The sequence below is a fragment of the Silurus meridionalis genome, chromosome 2, assembly GCF_014805685.1.
Source record: "Silurus meridionalis isolate SWU-2019-XX chromosome 2, ASM1480568v1, whole genome shotgun sequence".
Classification (NCBI taxonomy): domain Eukaryota; kingdom Metazoa; phylum Chordata; class Actinopteri; order Siluriformes; family Siluridae; genus Silurus; species Silurus meridionalis.
Genome location: NC_060885.1, coordinates 4,263,420 through 4,286,751, shown reverse-complemented (window position 1 = coordinate 4,286,751; position 23,332 = coordinate 4,263,420). Strand labels below are relative to the sequence as shown.

Here is a 23,332-nt window from a genome sequence, read left to right as displayed (position 1 = left end):
GCTGATAACACACACACACACGTGCGTGCTCGATGGCCCTCGGCGTAATGCAGATGCAAACGAGAACGTAGTGTAGAGCTCTCGAATTCCCTCGAAGGCTCGAGCGAACTCAACGCCTCATCAGATCTCCCTGGAAACAAAGCAAACGCTGATCCGCGACTCCAATCACGCAGCTCGGGGTTCATGGCCACGCCCACTTTCCCTGATTGCATCATTAACCGTACTTCAGTTCGGGTAATTAAGATTTTCTCCCCTCAAGGATTCATGTTTTTTTTTTTTTTTTTGGAGAAGTTATAAGTGGTGGTTTTGCTGCACCACTTTAATCATGTGTTCAGATTTCCTCGCCTACACTCAGCTTATTCCTGACGATCGCGCCTCAGGTTTCCAGCAAGTAGTAACGTATAAGTTTAGGTTTAAATTTAAGTTTAGACTTAAATAAATTGAATTTAAGGAGGTGGTAGCTCAGTGATTGAGATGTTGGACTTCTGATCAGAAGGTCATGAGTTGAAATCTCAGCACCTCCAAACTGTTACTGCTGGGCCCTTGAGAAAGGCCCTTAACCGTCACCTGGTCAGTTGTAAGTTGCTTTGTATAAGGGCGTCTTCCAAATGGCATAAATGCAAATGTAGTTAGTTGGTGCTAAAAGTGGCCGATGAAGATCAAGAACAACAAGATTTACATTTAAGGTGCTTCATAAGGTTACTTTTCATAGGCGGACAATGAACATTTTCTGTGCTTGATATTTTCCCCAATCACAGCTTTCAGGCGGCTTTTGCTTTGACTGAATCGTCCTCCAGATTGTTGTGATTTTGTGTTTAGCTACCACCTCCCAAAAAAAGCTTGTGCAATAGGCTTTATAGCAGGAGATTTTCCACTCCAGCCCATGTAAAGCATCTTTATGGCATTTGGCAGACACCTTTATCCAGATCTATGCATATATTTCTCTCATTCATACAACTGGGCTTAACTATGAGGTTAGGGGCCTTGTGTAAGGGCCCACTAGTGGCATCTTGGTGTGGCTGGGATTTAAACTCATCACCTTCAGATCAAAAGTCCAATGCCATAACCACTAAGCCACCACCACCTCCACTAACTAACAAATCTAGCTAATGCACTGATGCTGAAATCAACTCACTGGTATAATAAAGAGGTGTAGCCTAAACCCACAACCAAGGTATGCTTTATATGGACAATGTTTTAACCAGAACAACAAACCCGGAGATGAATAATGTAATCTCTGACATCCTCGATTGATTCATGCTAATCTGGTTACTCGTATCAGTATTGTTTAGTGATGAGCACCCAAATTGTGTACTATTAATCCATCTTTTTCAAGTGATGCTTCTTGCTGTTTCCACCTCCATACTCCCTCTGCACTCTCTCCTGAATATTCTCACACACAAGAAAACGTGTTGTCCAGAAGCTCAGCTGATCAAACATGCTTCCAAAGCTGAAGAAACTGGCACCGAGCCTCTTCTGAACTCCACTTCTCGCTTTACAAAGCTCCCCCAAATCCGCTTCTGCTTCTGCGTCTCATCTTATTGGCACGAGTGCTGGAAAGGGGGTGGTTGGGCGGGAGAGCTGACGTTCGGCTCGTTTCGCCAGAGAAGTGTTTGCTCCTTCATTAGCACGCTTAATTGAGTCGACTGCTATATTTCAGTGCCTTATTAAATCGGAGGGAAGCGCAGCGGCGGGTGTTATATGAAAGCAAATTGATTTTGGCGCCGTCCTGTCCATCCGGTTTGGCTGAGTTTGTGAAAAAACGCTATTTTCACTCGTTTTTGTTTATTCTCTCTCTCTCGCTCTCTCTCTCTCTCTCTCTCTCTCTCTCTCTCTCTCTCTTTCTTTCTTTTAGTTTTTCTGTGTGTGTTTGTTGCTCTTTAATTTGATCCTTATGTCGGATCCCTTTAAACCACATCACACAAGGGGAATGTTTTTGATTGACTGAAGAGTGAGAAAAACATTAAAGCAGAGGGACTGCACAGTGTAATTTCACCTATTTAACCTTGATTTGCTCTTGTCTGGATTTATCTTTGTCCAAACTGCTTTACTTACTTTGCATGGAACCACAAGGCACTCCACCAGTCCACCTTGTTTGTTTCCAATCTCGAATTTCATTGTGAAATAATTTCTAGCAAGTGACATAATCTACAAGTACAAGTGCATGTTATTTGGAAAAATGAGAAATTGCCTATTATTTATTGGTCACATGCATTGGTTTAAATATTGGCAATGAAAAGCACATGCATTTGTGTTTTCGAACTTGCTACATAATTTGCCCAGAATCAAGTAGAATTGCAGTGAATAAAACCTCAGGATGCTAGAGTTTATTGTCATATGTCCAGGAAACAGCCTGTTACACCATAAAATGTTAGTTCAGTACAGAATCAACATTATATGTGCATAATATTGGTTCCGTTTGAAAAGTGGAGTGTGTTTCATTCTTTCAGTGGCATCAGAATTTCCCATGACAAATGTGTCTGATTGTCACCAGATTACAATAAATTAAATATAAGATATAGTACACCTTTTTTAAGCTATTTGTACTCATTTTAAGCGGACCACCAGACTTTTCCAGCCGTATATGCTTGATATTTGCCACTTGCAACACAAATGTCAGCAATGTGTTTAAAACAAAATTAGTCTATAAGTCATAACAGCAATACACATATTTATTTTCTTTATGCAACTCCAATTCCAAAAAAGTCAAATGTAAATAAAAACAGAATTTGCAAATCTTATAAACCCAAAGATTTTGCAATAGAACATAAAACAAGTTTAAACATATCAAATGTTTAAACTGAGCTAAAATATATATTTATTTAATAAGTTAATTTTGAATTTGATGCATGCAACACATTTCAAAAGGTTAGGACACAGCCATGTTTACCTAAAACCTGTATATACCTTTCAGCATTGGCGCTGCCTTTCCAGATGTGAAAGCCGGATCGTCCCTCTTCTCTTTGGTCCATAGTCCAATGGTTTCCAAAAAAAAAGAGTTTCAAATTTCGATTTCCAGTTTGACTCAGTCGAGTTAAAGATCAACTAAAAGGAATTCTGGGTCATGTTCACGTATGGCTTCCTCTTTGCATTGTAGAGCTTTTTTTTATTTGTTTTTCATTCATAATATAGCAAACCGTGTTCACAGATAATGATTTTTGGAGGTGTTTCTAAGCCCATGCAGTCATTTCCATTACAGAATCATGCCCAATACTAATTTTCACCCTTGTACCTTGTGCATTGGGACTTTCCCAGATATGTACTGTAAATGATAAAATATTCAACTCTTTTGCAATTTGATGTTGAGGATCTTTCTTCTGAAATTGTTCCACAATTTGGAAATGCATTTCTTTCCAGACTGGTGAAGCTCTTCCCATGTTTACTTCTGAGAGACTGAGATGTGTGCTGATGCCAAGCTTTTTCAGCTTCACAATTAGCTTGGAAGGGCTAATATAGCTAGTCTTTCGAAGCACTTTGCGATGGGGGGGGGGGGGTTGGGGGGGGACGATGGGGGCAGTTCTGTAGCTGCAGAGTGTTTTGGTACTGGCATGATGGCAGCAGAAGTAAAGCGGGTGGGGACAGTTGCTTGGCCAAGGACAGATGGGGATGTTGTCAGGGCCGGCTGCTTTACATGCATCGGCCCTGCCCAGGGTAGCACACACTTTAAAGGTGGAGAGTGTGAGTGGCTGCTCACCTGGTAATAGCTCTGCTCTGAGCATGGGCTCTATGTTTCCTTTTTCAAAACGAGCATAGAAGAAGTTGAGCTTGTCAGAAGGAGAAACATAACTGGTTGGTGGTGCCCCGCTGGGTGGTTTGAGGTCAGTGATGGCCTGACTCCCTTGCCACATGTGTCGGAGGTCAACAGAGTTGAAGTGCTCCTTAATCTGCTCTTTGTATGCATGTTTGGCTTTGCAGATTCTCCTCCTCAGATTGTCTCTGGTGACACTGTAGGCTTCCTGAAAGTTTTGTGTCCCCTAGGAAAACAGGACACGTGCTGTTGGAATCTTGGCAGAAGAGATCTTAAATTGCAGTTATTAAAATCCCTAGTGACAATGAAGGCTCCATTAGGATGTACTGAAATTAGGTCTGCAGTTTCATGATAGACAGAGCTAACTTCTTTTATGGATGTGCTAGCCTTAGCATCCGGCAAATCTGGAGAGTCGCTGAGCCTCGCGATGTGTACGCGCCGACATCTTGGTCTATCTTGGTTTATATGTTTCTCTAGTCATTTATTTTTAGTAACACTTATATTTCCAGTCATTTTTTTAGCTCCTGTCGCAACTGTTTTGCATGTTACAGCCATGAAATTCTAAATGAAATTATTTTTTTCTTAAAATTAAACATTTCCTCAGCTTAAGCATTATTGTTCAAATGTTTTCTTTGTTCTATTGTCATTAAAATTTGGGTTGATACGATTTGCACATCATTGCCTTGTTCTTAGGGTGAATTACGGGTTGTACATATGGACGATCAATTACAATTGCTGGTGAATTGTAGGAGATTATTGTCTGCCCCTTTTTATTATTTTTCTTTTTATAATTTTTTTTTTTTTACAGCATGTGTGCTGCTCAGAGCTGTGTAGGCAGTGTTGCCAGGTGCTTGGAGATTTCTCTTGGCAATTAAGTTATTTTTAAACCACCAGCACGTTTTAGGTTAGAAAACATTTTTGGTTTTGATATTAACAGTGCATGGTTCATAGCCATAAATCTGGTATCCCTGCTCATACAGCCATCTACAGGATTTATTCACAAGGAGCAGAGAAATTCATCACTTTCACAAACATTACTATATTTCTAAAGTCATAGAAAGTCGTACAGTTAACCAGAAGTAAAATGGCAGGAAGTTTAATTACACACTTCTGTACAAATCAGCTTCTGTTCACAGACGTCTTTTCATTAACCATGTGTGTACTGAGCTATTATATCAGCTGCATTAATGACCTGCTCCTACACAAAAGTCTTCAATGAAAAAGAGCTTTAATTTTTAATACCTTTATTTGGCATTTACGATTTTTTTTTAGATTTTTTATGCTTGCAAATTGGCTATATTAATTCACATATGAATTACACATCACAGTCTAACATTTTATATGAGAACCTACAGGCTTCCTGATCCATGGTATGGTGTGTCAGATGAGCCACAGTGATTGATATGACAGATGGACATGATTCTGCCATTGACCCATCTACTGAATCTGTCTCTGACAGTACCCTTCCACCGTTACTGGTCGTGCCTCTGCCACTACTCCTGTTACTGCCCCTGCCTTCACCCTTGACACTATCTCTATCCCTGACCTTGCCTCTGCCATTACCCCTGTCACTACTCCTGTGACTGACCTGCCCTTGACACTACCTCTGCAACTAACCCCACCACAACTTTAGCCACTGACCCTACCACCTCTTCTGTCATTGACCTTGATCCTGCAACTGCCCCTGCCTGGTTAGTTCGCTGCTATCACGCAAGCGCTTACGCTGTCTAATGGCCAAATCTTAGAGGCTTAAGGGGAGCTTCCTCCCACAAGCCATCAGACTTCTCAATGCGAGGATGCGCATCTAAACTATCCCAAAGGTTATTCTGCATCTGCAAACTGCACCTTATATTGTCATAATCATTGCTACTGTTTGCACATCTAAATATATTTGCAATTTTTTTTTAATACCACCTTCTTATATAACATTTTTTCCCATATCTTCTCTTACGTCTTTTTTTTTTATCTCGTATTCTCTTATATTTTACACTTAAAAATCCTTTTACATGATGCACAATTTCTGAGCGGCCGATCGGTTTTTACATTTCACTGCAAGTTGTATTCTGCATATAACTATACAAAAAAAAATTTCAAGAATCTCTTAAATCTTGTTATTGCCCCTGTTACTACCCCTGCAACTGTCCCTGCCACTACCTCTGCTACTGGCCCTTAATCTACCACTGAACCTACCCTTGCAGCTACTTCTGCTACTGACCCTGTCCTTGCCACTGCCTCTGCCACTACACCTGCACCTCCACCTTGTAAATCAGCAATGCCAGCATGGTGTGTGATTGTTGACTCTGACAGTTCCTCAATCTCACTCCATTGGTCATCATTGGTCTAAACAAGAGATTTGCACACAGTTATTGTTTTTGTTTGTACCTGCTTGCAATATTTTAATGGTTTTAACAGGTTTTACTGTATTTTGCAAAAGATAAACAAATCAATACTGGTGGACTGCACTTAGGTACTTTTTTTTTCAAGTTTCTCTTCTTTGTTCACTACATTTGAATGCACTATATCTTACTTTTTACTCCAATACATTTTAAAACAACATGCTGTTCCTCACCAATTTAAAGTTTTGAGGTTTGTTAAATGAGAAGCTGTGGTGGGAGCACAGGTGTAACATCATGGTTTTGGTGAGAGTGTGGGTGAAGTGTGGGTTCTCTCACTAAGTCTCTGTAATTATAAATATCTCTTTCCTTAGGTCTGAATGAGCCTTCTCATTACTACCTATTTTAACATTTGACAAATACATTTTTAGTTCAGTATTAGATTTGATCTAGTGTCTGCTGTTGCAGTGGTGTAAAGTGTTTGAGTAAATGTATTTTGTTGCTGTACTTAAGTAATTTTTTGTCTACTTTCTAATTTGACTATCAAATATAGAAGCAACTTTTACTCTCTACTCAACTACATTTATGATTTAATATATGTACTTTTTACTCCATTATATTTTAATTGGCAATGAGGGTTACCAATTACATTTTGCACCTCTGTAGAAGATGTCATCAAGGCTTAACACTTCCTGTCCCACATCTGCTGCCTGTGAGTGACTTTTTAGCACCACTGGCCTCATTTTCAGTTCAAAAAGAGCTTGAATAAATTCCAAAAACTTTGAGAAGCAGCTTTTGTTGAAGTTAAATGAAAACATTGTACCTCTTTAAGACTGAGAGGTGCATTAATTCACAGTCAGCTCTGAATATTCCATTTTACTTTATCTAAAATGATTTACTTTCATTTGATTTGTCCATTGAACATTTATGGGTTTTCTACTTTGTAACATGATCCTGTCATAAATTGGAGAGCCATGTTGAAGAGGTTGTTGTGTTGATGGTGAATGCAGTGTTCAGGTGTACAATTTGTATTTTATGGAATAAAACCTCACAAATCAGCTGTTTTTGTTTTTTCTAGCACGTGTCTTGGTGTTGAGGACTTGCGCATCTTTGAGATACGTTCAATACGAGTGAAATACTCAAGTACTGTTTATATCAGATACCCTAAGACTTTCATTAATCATATTGAAATTGGTGAATTTGATCTTGTAATAGTGGAAGTTTTGCAGTTTGCAGGTATCTATACATTTAGTCAAGAATTATTTTTTTACAACTCTGTGTTGTTCACAATGCTTTAACATTGTAAGTGACATTTTTGTACAGTGGCATTACCCTTTTACATTATGCACTGACCCCTGAGGGTGAAGGTACTCCAGAATGTCTTTATATTAGTTAGTGTTGTGAATATAGGTTCCCTGGTGGTCTAGTGGTTAGGATGCAGCGCTCTCACCGCTCCGGCTCGGGTTCGATCCCCGGTCAGGGAACCAACCCCAGCTATTAGGGGTGCACAAGCCAGTGCACTCTTAGTGCCGGTCCCAAGCCCAGATAAATGGGGAGGGTTGTGTTAGGAAGGGCATCCAGCGTAAAAACATGAGCCAAATCAAACATGCGGATCATGAATACGGATGAAAAGCCGAAAGAAAGTTATTGTTATGAATATACATCATTTATCAAAGAAATTGCAGCCTTTTCAGAAATGTAATGATCCTAAAATGTTTTTTGAAATATACAGCAAATGAAATGTTTTTTGTTTGTTTGTTTCTCATGCTGCAAGACACAGTAACACAATTTTAGTTCAATATTACGAATCTTCCTCCATCTATACACTCTGAAGCTATTGAAATCTCTGCAGAAACTTTAAAGTGCTGACTTTTCCTTTTGCTATACAGTGTCTCCAACCCTTTTATGACCTTCGGGAAAGATTTCTCTGTCTGGCTGAACTGCCCTTCAGCTTTGGCAGAATCTATACTTATAAATGTGTTATGAGGTATGTGGGTGAGAAAGAGTGAGAGAATGAGTAGCGAATAAGTTGGTCTTCTCTTCATGTTTGCAGGTCTCCAGTGATGGCCGGAGGTCTGTTCGCTGTGAACCGTCAGTGGTTCTGGGAGCTGGGAGGCTATGATACGGGCCTAGAGATCTGGGGAGGAGAGCAGTATGAGATTTCCTTCAAGGTGAGAGAGTCTGAGGGACAAATCTACACACACACACACACACACACACACACACACACACACACACACACACACACCATGCATGACTGCACAGCTCATACATTCACCTACACACAAATGATACCACTGAAATATTACAATGTCAAAGCACTGTTGAATTCTGGATTCTGATTGGTCAGGAGATTGTTGATTCATTTAGATTGAGAACCTGTATGACAGACCCTAAAACAATTAGTAAATAAATTCCTACCCTGTGTTTTTATTTAACAAAGAACATGTACATGTGTCAGGGCTTTGTACCATACAGTACCTTTGTTCTTCATGGAGTTATGTTTAAGCCATGCTTTATAAACAGGTTTACTGCGACACCTGACTTTGTCGGCCATATTGTTTTTTTTCCCTCCAAACCTGTTTCAGTATGAACAATGCCCCTGTGCACAAAGCCAACTGCATGATGATCTGCTTTACATGGTTCGGAGTAGAAGATCTACTGCTTTTAAACTCTGACCTCAACCCAGGCCTCCTTACTTCACCTACATCAGTACCTTTTTCTTCAGCCACACCATTGTCCATATAGTAAATGTATATCCATATAACATTAAATGCAAGAAATGAAAATCGTTTCCCAGATTCGCCACAGTCAAATGTAACTATAAATAGATCAAATATATGACAGGTTTTTCATAAACAAATCCAAACAAAACCTTTGCAGCTGCTGTCAGAGGAAAGCAGTCAACTTTGGGGTAATGATCAATCACAACCAAAATCTCTGCTTATTCAATTCTTTTAGTAAAAACTTCCATTCCTGCTCTGTGACATGTGACAGATTTTCTTATGACAAACATTCATAAAGTCCAGAATTATCTTTAAGGGGGTAGTCAGTGATTTTAGCAGAAGGTTGCTGTTTTGAAACGCTTACAGTATGTGTGCGCTAGTAAAGCTAATGCGCTTCTTCTGGTAATTTTGTACCTGAAAGCTGTTGTTGTAGTCATATATATAAGTATGTATATATACATACATGATAGATAGATCGATATATAGAAATGGGTATATATATGAGAGAGAGAGAGAGAGAGAGAGAGAGAGAGAGAGAGAGAGAAAGAGAGGGATTGTGTAGGTGAAAGATAGATAAACATGTTATAGTGTAGGTTGCAGGAGAGAGAGAGAGAGAGAGAAGGGGAAACAGATAAATTGGAATACCTATGACTCAACACAATCTGCTCATATAGAACGTCTCACTTTTTTCTCTTCTCTTCTCTTTTCTTCTCTTCTCTTCTCTTCTCTTCTCTTCTCTTCTCTTCTCTTCTCTTCTCTTCTCCACTGTAATAATTTATAACCCCATGTACTGTGTCAAGGTTTTTCTCTTATCATCTCAAGAAGGTTTTTCATGCTGAAGTCAGTTTTGTTAATTAGGGATCTGGATGTCCATAAATCTGCTTCATGTCAATTGAAATAGATATTTTTTTAAACAGATCTTTGATTCTATCAAATGCGATTCAATTGTAGACGCATTGTTTCGGCGGCGCTAGTTGTGCTCGAACAGAAAAAAGGCCGCAAACGGTGCTGAAGGGAGTTTCAGGCGTGTGTGCATACAGATGTTGAGACGCTGCATTGGAAGCACTTGACCCGAGCTACATCAAGTGGGTCAAGAATAGTTTTGACACTGTAGGATTGATTATAGGGGCAGAAAATGCAGGGCAGTACTCCATCAGGTAGACCAGATAAAAAATGGAACAATTCAAAAGCCTTTCATCAACACTCTCCTGTCGCCTGTATCTGTTGAGTGCTTTTTCAGGTCCTGTTGCCCTTTTTTTTTTCCCTGTTTCTGCCCCACAGCAAGACAGAGAGTCTCTAAAAGCAATACTGTGCCTGATGAGGTCCGTCCTGATACGAACATTTCTCATTTCTGACAGCTCTGTGAAGCTGTGGTTAGTCTGCACACTGGAGTTTGGTCAATTTCCTTCCTGCATGTTACAGCCAAAAGGACACAGACAGTAGAAAAAAAAAACTGGCGACTGTGCAGGTGTGATTCCAGGCAGCGCTGAAACTAATTGGTCCGTGTGACCCTGTGATCTCCTGTCCGTCTGAGGCCAGGAGACACGCATGTGAGGGATTTTTCACTTTCATCAGAGATAAGATACCTGCCGCGGATGCTTTTTCATTAGTCACTCCACTCCTGTGCACAATCAGTTGAACTTCATGATTGGAACACAGGCTGCAGGGAAACCATAGCAACTGCAAAAAAATATTTCAGGAAATAAATTACTTTTTTTTTTTCATAAAAAATTGCCAGGATTATATTATAGTGTGTGTATATATATCAATATATCAATATATATATATATATATATGTGTGTGTATTGCATATGGAAAGTAGTCACCCATCATTTTTTTTCTTATGTTGCATCCTGATACTACAGTCGTCTAAATTTATATTTTTTCTCATTAATCTACATCTGGATCCTCACTTGGAGTTTGCCAGCAGGCACCTGAAGGACTTACAGACTCTGTGAAACAAGATTCTCCAGTCTGATGAAACCAAGATTGAACTGTTCGGCCTCAATTCTATATATTATGTCTGGAGGAAATCACTTGGCCAAACCCCAACATATCCCAACATTGAAGCTTAATGTGGTTGATTTTGAGTGCAGCAGGGACTGGGTATATGGTCAGGGTATATAACCACTATTGGGCCCTTGGATAGGGCCCTTAATCTTCTGTGCTCCTGGGGTGCTGCATCATGGCTGACCCTGCACTTTGACCCCAGCTTTCTAACATTGCTGGGATATCCAAAGAAAAGAATTCACTGTGTAAATGCATCTATATATTAGGGATGGTAAGATTTACCGATTCGGTGCATCGGCATTCATTCGATGCATAATTTTTTGAATCGGTTAAAAAATTATTTATTTATATATAATTATTTGTAATTATTAGAAAAATACTTTTTTGTATAATATTAGTAGATGCACTATAATGATTATTATTTTTTCATTTAAAAAGTAACCAGTCATTTGTGACCAATATTTTCTATGTATATTGATTTACATACTACATAAACTACACAGTATATATTTAATTGTTACTGTAGCTTCTCCGTTCCAGCACCACCAGTGTCATGAAAAGTATAGGTTGCAGATATTATGTACGGATCCGGTGTTTACTGAGAAAGTGTGTAATCGCTGTTATTCAGCTTTAGCGTGACTGCTCTGTGAGGACCAACTTGGACGGCTCAAGCCGAGTGTCAGCCAAAATATCGGTCAGCTGTCTTTATCCAACCGGCGTCCTTCTGTCGGACGTGGGCGGATTTCAACATGCTGCACGATTCCTCCCAATAATATCGCAACACATCTCGAGCCACGACTTGATCCGGTAATGTGACTTAGTTCTCTTCTTTACTCTCAAGGGAGAGAGTTTTGATTTCGTGTCGTGCCAGTGTCCAGGACAGTTGCACCTCAGAGCGTGTGAAGTGTAGCCTGACCGCTAAGTGACTGTCCCAGCGGAAGAGAGAGAGAGATGAAGGAAGATGGAAGGAGAGAGGGAGAGAAAGAAGCATGGCATTTGATATCAGTGCACAGCATTCTCTCTCTCACGCAGCAGGGGAGATGATGAAACGAAGAGCCTTCAGACTTGCCTGTCAAATGCCCACAACACTTCCACAATGCAGATGCAAAATCTTCTCTCTTTTTTTTTTTTTTAAAGAGATTCTGGAACACATCGAAAAGCTCTCTCGCTCGAGGGGAAAATCCCTCTTCTTTCCTGCTCCATCACTGTGTACAGTTCAGATGAGCGAGAGTAGCAGATGAGTAGAGATTAAACCTGGAGGAAAAGGCTTTTTACCCCCTTCTCTTCCTGTGCTGTCAGCTAGTAGAAGTGTAATTGGAGCCTGTACAGAGGATGGAACTTGTTTTTGACACATACACATGGTGGAACAGTGTTATGGATGAGTGCAGAACAAGCTTTCCTCTCTAGCTTTTAAAGTAGGACCCCAAAAAAAAGCTCATGGAGATATCAGATATTACTCATCTCTCTTCCTTTCTCTACTTTTCAGTGCTTGAAAGATATATCACTACTCTGTGTGTGTGTGTTTCCCTCAGGTGTGGATGTGTGGAGGCAGTATGTATGACGTACCCTGCTCCAGAGTGGGCCACATCTACAGGAAGTACGTGCCCTACAAAGTGCCCTCAGGAACGAGCCTGGCCCGAGTGAGTTCATCACCGCACATCACACTCACATAAATACGCTTTAAGACTGAGCCACACAGATGTTTCATTTGATTCTCTTTAAATGCATTTACATTCAGATCCAGAATTACTGATACCCTTTGGTAAAGATAGACAAACGTTATAAGAAAAAAATGGGGGAAAAAAGATCAAATGAAATCAGACGTTTTTTTCCTGTTCTGTCTGCAGGAAGACGCAGCTCTACCTCTGCCATGTTAATCTGTATTCTATGTGACTCTTAATTCGCCTCGGTCTCCGTAGCGTTGTGATACGTCATGTTCACGTAGCAGCAGCGCCAATGCTGAGAAAAGCGCTTGAGAAACGGTTGAGAAATCAATCTACATATCAAATATTGTTTACAAATGATTAATAATTTTTTAAATAATAAAAGAATAGCGCATCTACTGATAATTACAGTATGGTAGCTCAGTGGTTAAGGTGCTGGGTTACTGATTGGAAAGTCGGGGTTCAAGCCCAGGTATCGCCAAGCTGCCACTCTTGGGCCCCTGCGCAAGGCCTTTAACACTCTGTGCTCCAGGGGTGCCGTATCATAGCCGACCCTGCGCTCTGACCCCAGCTTTTAAGCAAGTTGTGATATGCGAAGAACAAATTTCACTGTGCTGTAATGTATAAGTGACGAATAAAGGCTATTTTATTCTATTCTTCTATTCTAAACCTGTTCCAGCATGACAATGCTTTTGTGTACAAATCCAGTTCTATGAAGATATGCTTGACATGGGTTGAAGTGGAAGATCTCCTGCTAGAGAGCTTTGACCACAACCTTATTTGGATGAATGTGAACCCAGGCCTCTCTACCTCACCTACATCAGTACCTTACTTTACTAAAACCCTTGTGGCTGAATGTCTCCACGATCTCTGCAAGCACACTCCGAAATGTACTGGAACATCTTCCCAGAAGTGTGTAAGCTATAATAACAGCAAATACACTATAGACTAAATATTGAATGGAGTACGAATGGTCAGGTGTCCACAAACTTTTGTCTATATAGTGTTTGTGAACGCTCTTTTAGAGGTCTGAGCTTGTCATGGGTTTCATGAACAAACAGCACACGTAAACCGAACCCCTAATTTGCTCATTATATCATTCAGGCAATTAAAGTCCATGCATAATTTAATCCTTTACACCCAAATTAGCACTCATTATTTGGAATCTTTAGAAAATCAGCGCCTTTCATTTTAAAGACAATGAAAAATTTGCTATATGTGTGGCTTCTTTTTCCCAATATACAAGCATTAATAAGAGCACAAATGCAGTCAGGTGAGGACGCAACAAGTGTGTTTAAAGTTTGTCCATTTCCAGGTTGAAATCACCTTGTCCTCGTTTTTATTTTTAAGCATATTCACCAATCATTACATTACAGCCAATGACAGGCGATGGGAATGACATTGATCAACGCATTTTTAGTGGCAGCTGTCAGAGGGTGAGATGATGGTAATGTGATAGAAACAATAAAATTGGGCAGCCAAAAACCTCTTACTGACTTGGTGAAAAAGGTCATATTGTGATTGCTAGGTGTCTTAGTCAGAGCATCTCCAAAACAGCACATCTTCTGGGGTGTTTCTAGTATGCAGTGGTTAGTACCTACTAAAAGGGGTCTAAAGAAGGACAAACGGTGTACAGATGACAAGGTCATGGGTCTCCTCCTACTTCAAAGCTCTTATTACCATCATCATTATGATGCCACAGATATAGAAACCATCAATAATATAGAGAAATGCAGTAGAACAGAGCACTGCATCACAGAGAGGAATGTCATAACTAAAGCAAGAAACATACTAAACATTTCTAAAAGTTACACTGTAGCCACAGCTGTAATCCCCCCGATACATCATCTCCAGCAGAAGAATCAATATTAACCTCATGAAATGCCGTCGGGTTTCTGTGCATTTTTTCGCGCGTTGTTTTTGTGCATTGCAGTTTTCTTGGGTGTTTGAAATAAGGGCAAATTGTGTGTTTTGTGCTAATTCTACAAGAAAGAAAACGCAAAATGCACAAACGGTTCAAGAAAAAAGCTGAACAGCTGTTTTGAATTGTTTCTGGGACTTTTCCTCGCGGTGTCCGGTTTAACATTTTTTTTTATTGTTTCTGCAACCAAATCAATTTCTGCTCTGTCGCTCACTGTGTAAGGGAAAAAAATCATATGGAATCCACATATATATATAAGCTCATGCTTTTTTTATTACTTCCACTAGGGGGCCTTGGAGTGACCAATCTGATTGCATAAAACAAGCAGAAACAAACAGCACAGGCTTTTGTTAGATTCAAATACACGTTGCCTGAAGCTGCTGTTTTAACCAATCAGATTGGTCACTCCAAGGCCCCTAGTGGAAGGGCAATATCTGAAAGGATAGAAACTCTTACCTAAAATTACACTTGGTGGCGCTGGTCCTTAGAGAGAAACGCTTAAAAATTAAGAGAATAAACTATCGGGAATAATTCAAAACATATTCACAGACAAAGTCAGTGATTCTATAGAAGGTCTTGCTGGCCCAGACGTCCCACCACTGAGGTTTTGTTCGGTATTTGTTCAACTGTCTTCTTATTTATGTGATATATCTCTCAGTTCTAGCCATTTCACTGGACTCCTGCTCCCTTTCAAACTTGCTCTCACTGAATGCTAATCAAATCTATTTCATTTAGAAGATATCCCAGAGCTCCAATGCGCCTGTGTCTGTTTGTTCGAGGTGTCACGATGATTCAGCACCACCACTGTTGCTCCACACGATTCAACCAGTCAATATCCTGTAAAGAAACGCAGCAATTCATACAGTACTTGCCAGTAGACCGATGTTTCTATCAATACTGATTGTGCGTATTTGCATATTGCAATATATTTTCTGCATGCTCTTTATTATGCTTGAGAATATGCAGAGGGAAAAAAGAGACGACGCAAGGATGAGGCACAAATGAGATGATGCAGGAACGGGGTAAATAATGACGTAAACATAGACGAGAACAAGAGCAATAACACTACAATTGCAGCAATAACACGACAGCAGAAGGTTGTTTATGGCATATTATTAACTCTATATATTATTAATAAAACATATCCAGATGTTTTCGTTGCTTTCGATGCTCTCATGCGTCTGCCAGAAGGTGTTGGAAGCAGTGTGTTTTCAGGAAAATATTTTAAATGTCTTTAGAAAGCACAAAGCTTTAACACTCAGGATTAAATTATTTATAGTTAATAACTGGAATGATTGACAGTATAATTTTGTTTTCACCAAGAAAATTGCAATATTGGAAAACTGCTATATTTATTTTGGTTTAAAAACCTGTTGTTTAGTGAAGTTTTTTCTTTTACATCCTTCCTTTCTTTTACTATAATGTAATACATTATATGGGCAGGTTTGTGGACCATAAGATTCATATGTTCTTTTTAAACATCCCATTTCACATTTAGTCCCCATTAGCTGTTATAATGACCTCCACTCTTCTGGGAAGATGTTCCACCAAAATTTGGAGTGCGACTTTGAAGATTTGTAGAGATTTGTTCAGTAAGTTAGTAAAGTGAGATATTGATGGAGGTGAGGTTGAGGAGGCCTGGAGTGTGGTTCCAATTCATTCCAAAGGTCTTCAGTAGGGTGGAGGTCAAAGCTCCATAGCAGGCCACTTAAGATCTTGCACTCCAACCCATGTAATGCGTATCTTCATGGAGCTGACTTTGTGCACAGGAGCATTGTCATGCTGGAACAGGTTTGAGAAAAGGCAGCATCCGAAACAGAATACTTTTTTGATCCTATAGGAAAATTGTTGGGTTGCAGTCACTCACAGCGAAATTAAGGTAAATATTAAAGCAAAAGAAAATTAAATGGAAATTAAATATACATATATGTTATATAGCTATTTTATTACTAACAGTAAAGAAGGAGATGAGCAGGACATTATTATTATTATTAGGATATGCTCAGGTTTGTCATGTTTCCTTTAAATGCAACAAAAAATTGAATGTAAAGCTCTTATTTTATTAAAAATCATTACTCAGTTTAGAGGCCATGTCACATTTGGGTAATTTAGTGACATTTCTGTCACTGATAGACTGCATGAATCTACAGTCAGGGATAGAAAGAAATCAGTCAGAGCTACAATTCAATTGTGTCTTTCTAGTATTTCTATGCGTTTTCATTAGTGTCAAAAACAACAAAATAGAAGTTCAAAATATTCTTCGTCAGGCAGCAAATAATCTGAAATGAACACCAAAAAAGAAACCCTAGATCGATGTTTTGCTATCCTTAAAAGACAAGGTTAGCCCTGATAGCATAGTCATACACTGTTAGCACGTCCTCTGCTGCAGCATTAGGATTCGCACATACCCCTGTACATACTGAGGAACTTAAATAAATCAGAGATCCCAGAGCTTCACATGGACCCTGAACTCTTCATCTTCTGGTTTTATTTTGATACAGACTCAAGTATGATTTAGTGGTATACCCCTGCTTTCCTTTTGCTAATTAGGTTGGGCGTACGCCATTTTATTCCCGTTCTTGCCTGGTTGGAACAGATAACACCTCAGAGGACTCGGGTGGAGCGCCTCCAAAACTACTCTTCATCTGTTACCTTCATCCCACACCCTCTTTTACAAGAGACGCAAAGCTAAAAGCATTTTTCTCCAACTGTTTTTTTTTTTATTATTTTACAACGTTTTAGAAGTTGTCTTTCTTTTTTACTTTTTTTACATAAAGGTATGAATTTATCAAACTACTAGCTGAATACATCTGACTGGACTACTTTCAAATGCAGTGATGTTGATTTCTCTCTTCCGTGTTGATTATAAAAGCATTAATTATGCACTCAAATTCGATATTGTTTCTATAATGTATATAATGTCCATAACAGTGCAAAAAGGCAACATGAGGTGGAATGTTATAAATCACATGGGGTTACTAAATCAACCTTTGGAAAGGGAATCAATTAGAACACAATGTTAATTAGCAGAATCAATACAACGTTTAAACCAATTAAATCACAAAACTCTCCAAATTTATAGCCAGGATGCACACAACAAGAAGTAGATTTAAATGCTGGGTTTTGTAAAAGTGAACACCCCCCAGGTATGTACATTTTTACTACAATATAGATAAAATTTGCTGTTATTAAAATCTTGGATCGATATCTAAGTACACGTTGAGGTGTACAATTTTATTTGTATTTTAAGAAATTAAACCTCGCAAATTAACTGTTTTTTTCCTGTTGAGCACTCGTGCAACTTTGAGTCAAATACTGTGCAAATCAGATACTCAAATACTTTTACTTAAGTCATATTGGATTTGGTGACTTTTGAACTTCCAGTAAGATATCTATACTTTTACTCCAGTAGGATTTTCAGGTACTTTTTACACCTCTGGTGAGAAGAATGTTCTCTCTGCTTACTAGGGCAAAAACCTCATCAAGAACTGTTTATATTTGAGTTGATGAGTTTGAGTTAAATTTCTTTGGGAATTAATGTCTCTTTTCTTCCATTTTCTTTTCCAATTCCATTCGGTTCAGCATTAATTTAATGACAAATGTGGAGACATGAAATTACCGGCAAGCTGTTATTATAAACGTACAGAAAAAAATGAATGTGATGGTTGATAGTCTCTTTTTCTCTCTCTCTCTCTCTATCTCTGTCTCTCTCTCGCTCTCTCTCTTTGTCTTTTTGCTATGCTCTGCCTATTCTCCATTTGGACTTAATTAAGTTTAAAGTGTGCTTTATTGGTCCACACTGCATTATATTGGCATATCGGTAGCTTGTTTGAAGTTCGAACATAAATATAATACACTTTTTGTGCATTTTTTTTATTTCTCTCTCACACTCTCTCTCTCTCTCTCTCTCTCTCTCTCTCTCTCTCTCTCTCTCTCTCTCTCTCTGTATCTTTTTCTCTCCACCCCCCGTGTCAGAATCTAAAGCGAGTCGCAGAGACATGGATGGATGAGTACACAGAATACATCTACCAGCGGCGGCCAGAATACCGCCACCTGTCCACGGGAGACCTGACCGCTCAGAAGGAGCTGCGCAAGCACCTCAAGTGTAAAGACTTCAAATGGTACATGAACACGGTGGCGTGGGACCTGCCCAAGTACTACCCTCCTGTAGAGCCGTTGCCCGCTGCCTGGGGAGAGGTGGGTAACAGATGTGCACACGGCCCACAACAGCTGCACACGTTCACTTTAATTCAATCCAATAAGCCCCTAACGAGTAAACCAGTGGTGAGTGTGGTAAGAAAAAACTCCCTGAGATGGCATGAGGAAGAAACCGTGAGAGGAAAAAAACTCAAAATGGTCCAGTTCCATCATTGTTGACGTGTAATGTTCAGTGATAGGCGCTTCAATGCAGAACTATACATGCAACCTGTGACCTTAAACCATTGTAGCAGACTGTTGATATTAATTACAGTCCTAATCCATCCTCATGTTCTTGGAAAGCTCAGTAACTATATAACTCTTTACATTTGCGGCATTTAGCAGACGCCCTTGTCCAGAGCGTCATACAAAAGTGCTTTGAGTCTCTAGCAATAAATAAATTATAAACTTAATATAAATATAAATCTTGAATTCTACAAAGCAAACTTGGAAAGTGCTAATTTAAGTGTTTCAGGAAGAGGTAGGTCTTCAGTCGTCGCATGAAGATAGTCAGGGACTCTGCTGTACGGACATCTAGGGGAAGTTCATTCCACCACCTCGGTGCCAGAACAGAGAAGATCCTTGAAGTGTACTTACCTCTCATTCTGAGAGAAGGTGGTACCAGTCGAGCAGTGCTGGATGGATGGATGGATGGATGGATGGATGGATGGATGGATGGATGGATGGATGGATGGATGGGTGGATGGATGGATGGATGGATGGATGGATGGATGGATGGATGGATGGATGGATGGATGGATGGATGGATGGGTGGGTGGATAGATGGATAGAAAACCCTGCATAATAAACTACGTTTCAAATATAATAGCAAATATATAATCATGAGATTATTCAACCAGCAAATATGTTGTGTGTTAGTAATACTAAATCATCTTATTAAGCTCAATTATTAATAATTGCCTTTGCGTCTTCAAAGAGGTGAAAGCTTGAAGGAATTCTCTGTTAATGCAGTAAGCTAATTTTACCTTAGAAGATTACTTTAAATAAGTGGAAAAAAGGAAATAAGTTCCATTAACGCCATCAGAATGGTGTAATTACTTTATAATGACATACGGTATATTTCAGGATCAGGCGTTCCTTCCTTGCGAGTATTTACAAAGATAACGCTACTGAGGTTTGTGTGAAACTGATGTGGATTCAGTTTCTGACTGCTATATTGCAACCCTGCACCTTGGACTTATGTATTTATCTTTATTTATTTATTTTACTTTCCTAGTTTTTATAGGGTTTTTTTTCATATTTTTATAGCACCAGCACACCACGATAAATTCCTTGCACATGCAACTAATGGAACTTGGAAATAAAGATGATTCTGGTTCTACAGAGTGCAGGGTCAATCATATACTCTTTCAGTGATTGGCAGTCGTTTACAAGGTTCAGGTAAAGTCAAGAAGCTTTTATTGTCATTTTAACCATATATAGTTGACGCAGTACACAGTGAAGTGAAACAACGTTTCTCCAGAAACCTGGTGCTACATAAAACAACACAGAGACATCACTGAACACAGAGCTGAGCACTTAAAGTAAGTTGTCCTCACCACATAAAGTTCAAAAAGTGCACACAGAACCCCAAAAAAATGCACTGGACAAAATTATTGGCACCCTTTTACACCCTTTGGAAAAAATTACTGAAATCAGTCGCTTCCCATAACCATGAATGAGTTTCTCTCTACTGGAATTTTGGACCAGGCTTCTTTTGCAAACTGCTGCAAGTCATTCAGATTTGAAGGATGCCTTCTCCCAGCTGCTGTTTTGAGATTTCTCCACAGGTGTCCTATGGGATTCAGATCTGGACTCATTGCTGGCAATTTCAGAACCCTCCAGCGTTTTGTTTGTAGCCACTTCTGAGTGCTTTTTGAAGTGTGTTTTGGATCATTGTCCTGCTGGAAGACCCATGACCCCTGGTGGAGATGCAGCCTTCTGACACTAATCAACAGATTTCATGATACCATTCAGTCAAGGCATCCAGTGCCAGAAGCAGCAAAGCAACCCCAAAACATCTTAGAAGCTCCACCATGTTTGACTGAAGGAGCTGTCCTTTCTTTTAAAAGCTTCATTTCTTTTTCTGTAAACAGTGCCATGATGTCCTTTAATAAAAAGCTCTAGTTTTGTCTTATCTGTCCATGGTATGTTCTCCCAGGAGGATTGTGGTTTTATCACATACGTTTTGGCAAACTTCAGTCATGCTTTTTTATGCCTTTGTGTCGGCTGTGGTGTCCTCCTGGGTCTCCTACCATAGCGTCCCTTTTCATGTATGATGGTGACGGATAGTGCGAGCTGACACTGTTGTACCCTGTGTGTCTGCAGATCAGCTTGAATTTGTTTGGAATATAATCAGGGTTCTTGATCCACCATTCGAACAATCCTTCGCTACAGTGTGATGGGATGTAAACCTCTTGATGATACTGCACACAGTGGACACAGGAGCATTAAGATCTCTGAAGATGGACTCGAGCCTTGAGTCTATAGCCTTAAGATTGTCCATGTTTTTCCACAATTTCTTTCTCAAATCCACAGACAACTCTTTACACTTCTTTCCTTTCTCCATGCTCAGTGTGACAAACAACACAAAGGTTGAGTCAATGTTTCTCCATTTTAACTGGCTGCAAGTGTGATTACTATATTGCCCACACTGCTTACTTGCTGCAGGTGTGTCTTAATACAAATAACATGCTTGAAAAGCAATTATGTCTTAAAATTTTGACAGGTGGCATTAATTTTGTCTAGTCCATTTTTGAGTTCTGTGTGAAATCTTTTCAAGTTTGACTTTTGTTATCTTTTTTTGTGTGTGTGTGTATACAATAAGCACATGAGTAGCAAAACATTTGCAATTGGAACAATTTTCTAAATGAGAAATATTGCATTTTCTGACAGAATTGCAAGGGTGCCGAATACTGCCCATTACTGTAAGTATTCACAGCTCCCTCTAGTGGTTAGGCTTTGGCGTTCTCACCGCCGCGGCCCGGGTTCGATTCCAGGTCAGGGAACCAACCCCAACCATTAGGATTGCACAAGCCAGTGCACTCTTAGTGCCGGTCCCAAACCCGGATAAATGGGGAGGGTTGTGTTAGGAAGGGCATCCAGCGTAAAACATGTGCCAAATCAAACATGCGGTCATGATTACGGATGATCCGCTGTTGCGACCCCTAATGGGAGAAGCTGAAAATAAGAACTTATATACATAAAAACAAACTTTTTCATGTCGTCATTATGGGGTTTTGTTTGTAGTGTTTTAGGGAAAATAACGAAGTGAATCCATCTTGGAATGAGACTGTCACATAACACAATGTGGAAAAAGTAAAGCGCTGTGAAAACATTCCGAATGAACAGTATACAATAGTTGGTAACAATCCAACAGCTCACCTTTACATTCCAATTGTATCAGTGATCTGATCTGATCCGATCTAATCTAACGATCGTATATTTATGTTCGGTCAGGATTCCCCTGTAGTCTTAAATCAGTTCCCCATGGCTGGAATTACCATTTACATTACTCTAAAATTTACAGGCCATCTGCTTGATGATGCAAGTACTTAATTTCAAATTACCCCTAAGGAAAATGCCTGTGTGACAGTGAAGTAACACACTGCTGATCCATGCGACTCTACACTGTCAGGACAAACAAGTTCATTGATTGCCATTGATCTGTTTTTCTGTTTGCTTTTTACATTAGCAATAAGCATTCTAAAGACCTGTCAGGAAACAGGAAATAACTTACATACGATCCACCCCTTTCGCTTTATTATTATATGCATACTGACGTGGACTAGAGCATGTTTTCTGTGTGTCTGGTAGGTTGTTCTTGTTAGCCACAATGGCAACTTTGATAACTGACTTATAAACTGGTGATTAGACATGCAAGTATTCTCTCTCTCTGTCTCTCTCTCTCTCTTTTAGATGAAGTATTTCATTATGCACTTCCATCCTTATTGATAGCTTTGACTTTTCACATTTGCATAATAAGTGCCATGCATTAATTTTTGCTGCACTATTTCGATGCATATCTTAACCTGAGCCTCAGCATCCAACACATCCAGGCACAGTTATGGGTATAGATGTTTATATATATATATATATATATATATATATATATATATATATATATATATATATATATATATATATATATATATATGTATTTATTTATTTATTTTTAGTCTTTGCCTCACACTTTAAGTGCATTTCTTTGTTATTATTATTATTAAGCTTGAAACCATGCACAACAATACCAGGTGTATAAAAAAAGAAACTAGAGTTAGCGCAGTGTCCCTGTGGCTGCTCACTCTGTACCGCAAACAATATTTGTTTTGCTCATGCATAAAAATGATAAAGAATCTGTAAATGACCAGAAAATGTCTTGTGCTACGGATATTTTTAGCATTTTATCTCCAGCTTCAAGAATTTCTTTTGAAAGGATAAAATGCTGACAATTCCACATATCAAGCGAGTGAATGAATGAAGGATGGAAGGAATGAAGACATTTGTTGAAATATGCTGAAATAAGTAGAACAGTTAATTAGATCATATCTTTAGATAGTAAAACATTAAATGTAACACACACACACACACACACACACACACACACACACACACACACACACACACACACTTATATACACACCTGTATTACCCAAAATTGGGTCTAACAAATATAAATGTTTTAATTTTATTTTTTATTTAATTAAATTGTGGCAATTTATTCCATTACTCAA

General features: G+C 39.2%; 1 protein-coding gene across 1 annotated transcript in view; it reads left to right on the top strand.

Moving 5' to 3' along the window:
• galntl6 (polypeptide N-acetylgalactosaminyltransferase like 6) overlaps positions 1–23,332 on the top strand; it is a 290,808-nt gene that overhangs the window by 245,686 nt on the left and 21,790 nt on the right. Inside the window, exons 8-10 of the mRNA XM_046838264.1 lie at positions 8,135–8,252; positions 12,350–12,457; positions 18,378–18,599. Of these exons, the coding sequence (XP_046694220.1) occupies positions 8,135–8,252; positions 12,350–12,457; positions 18,378–18,599 (448 nt within the window). The remainder of the gene's footprint in view (positions 1–8,134; positions 8,253–12,349; positions 12,458–18,377; positions 18,600–23,332) is intronic.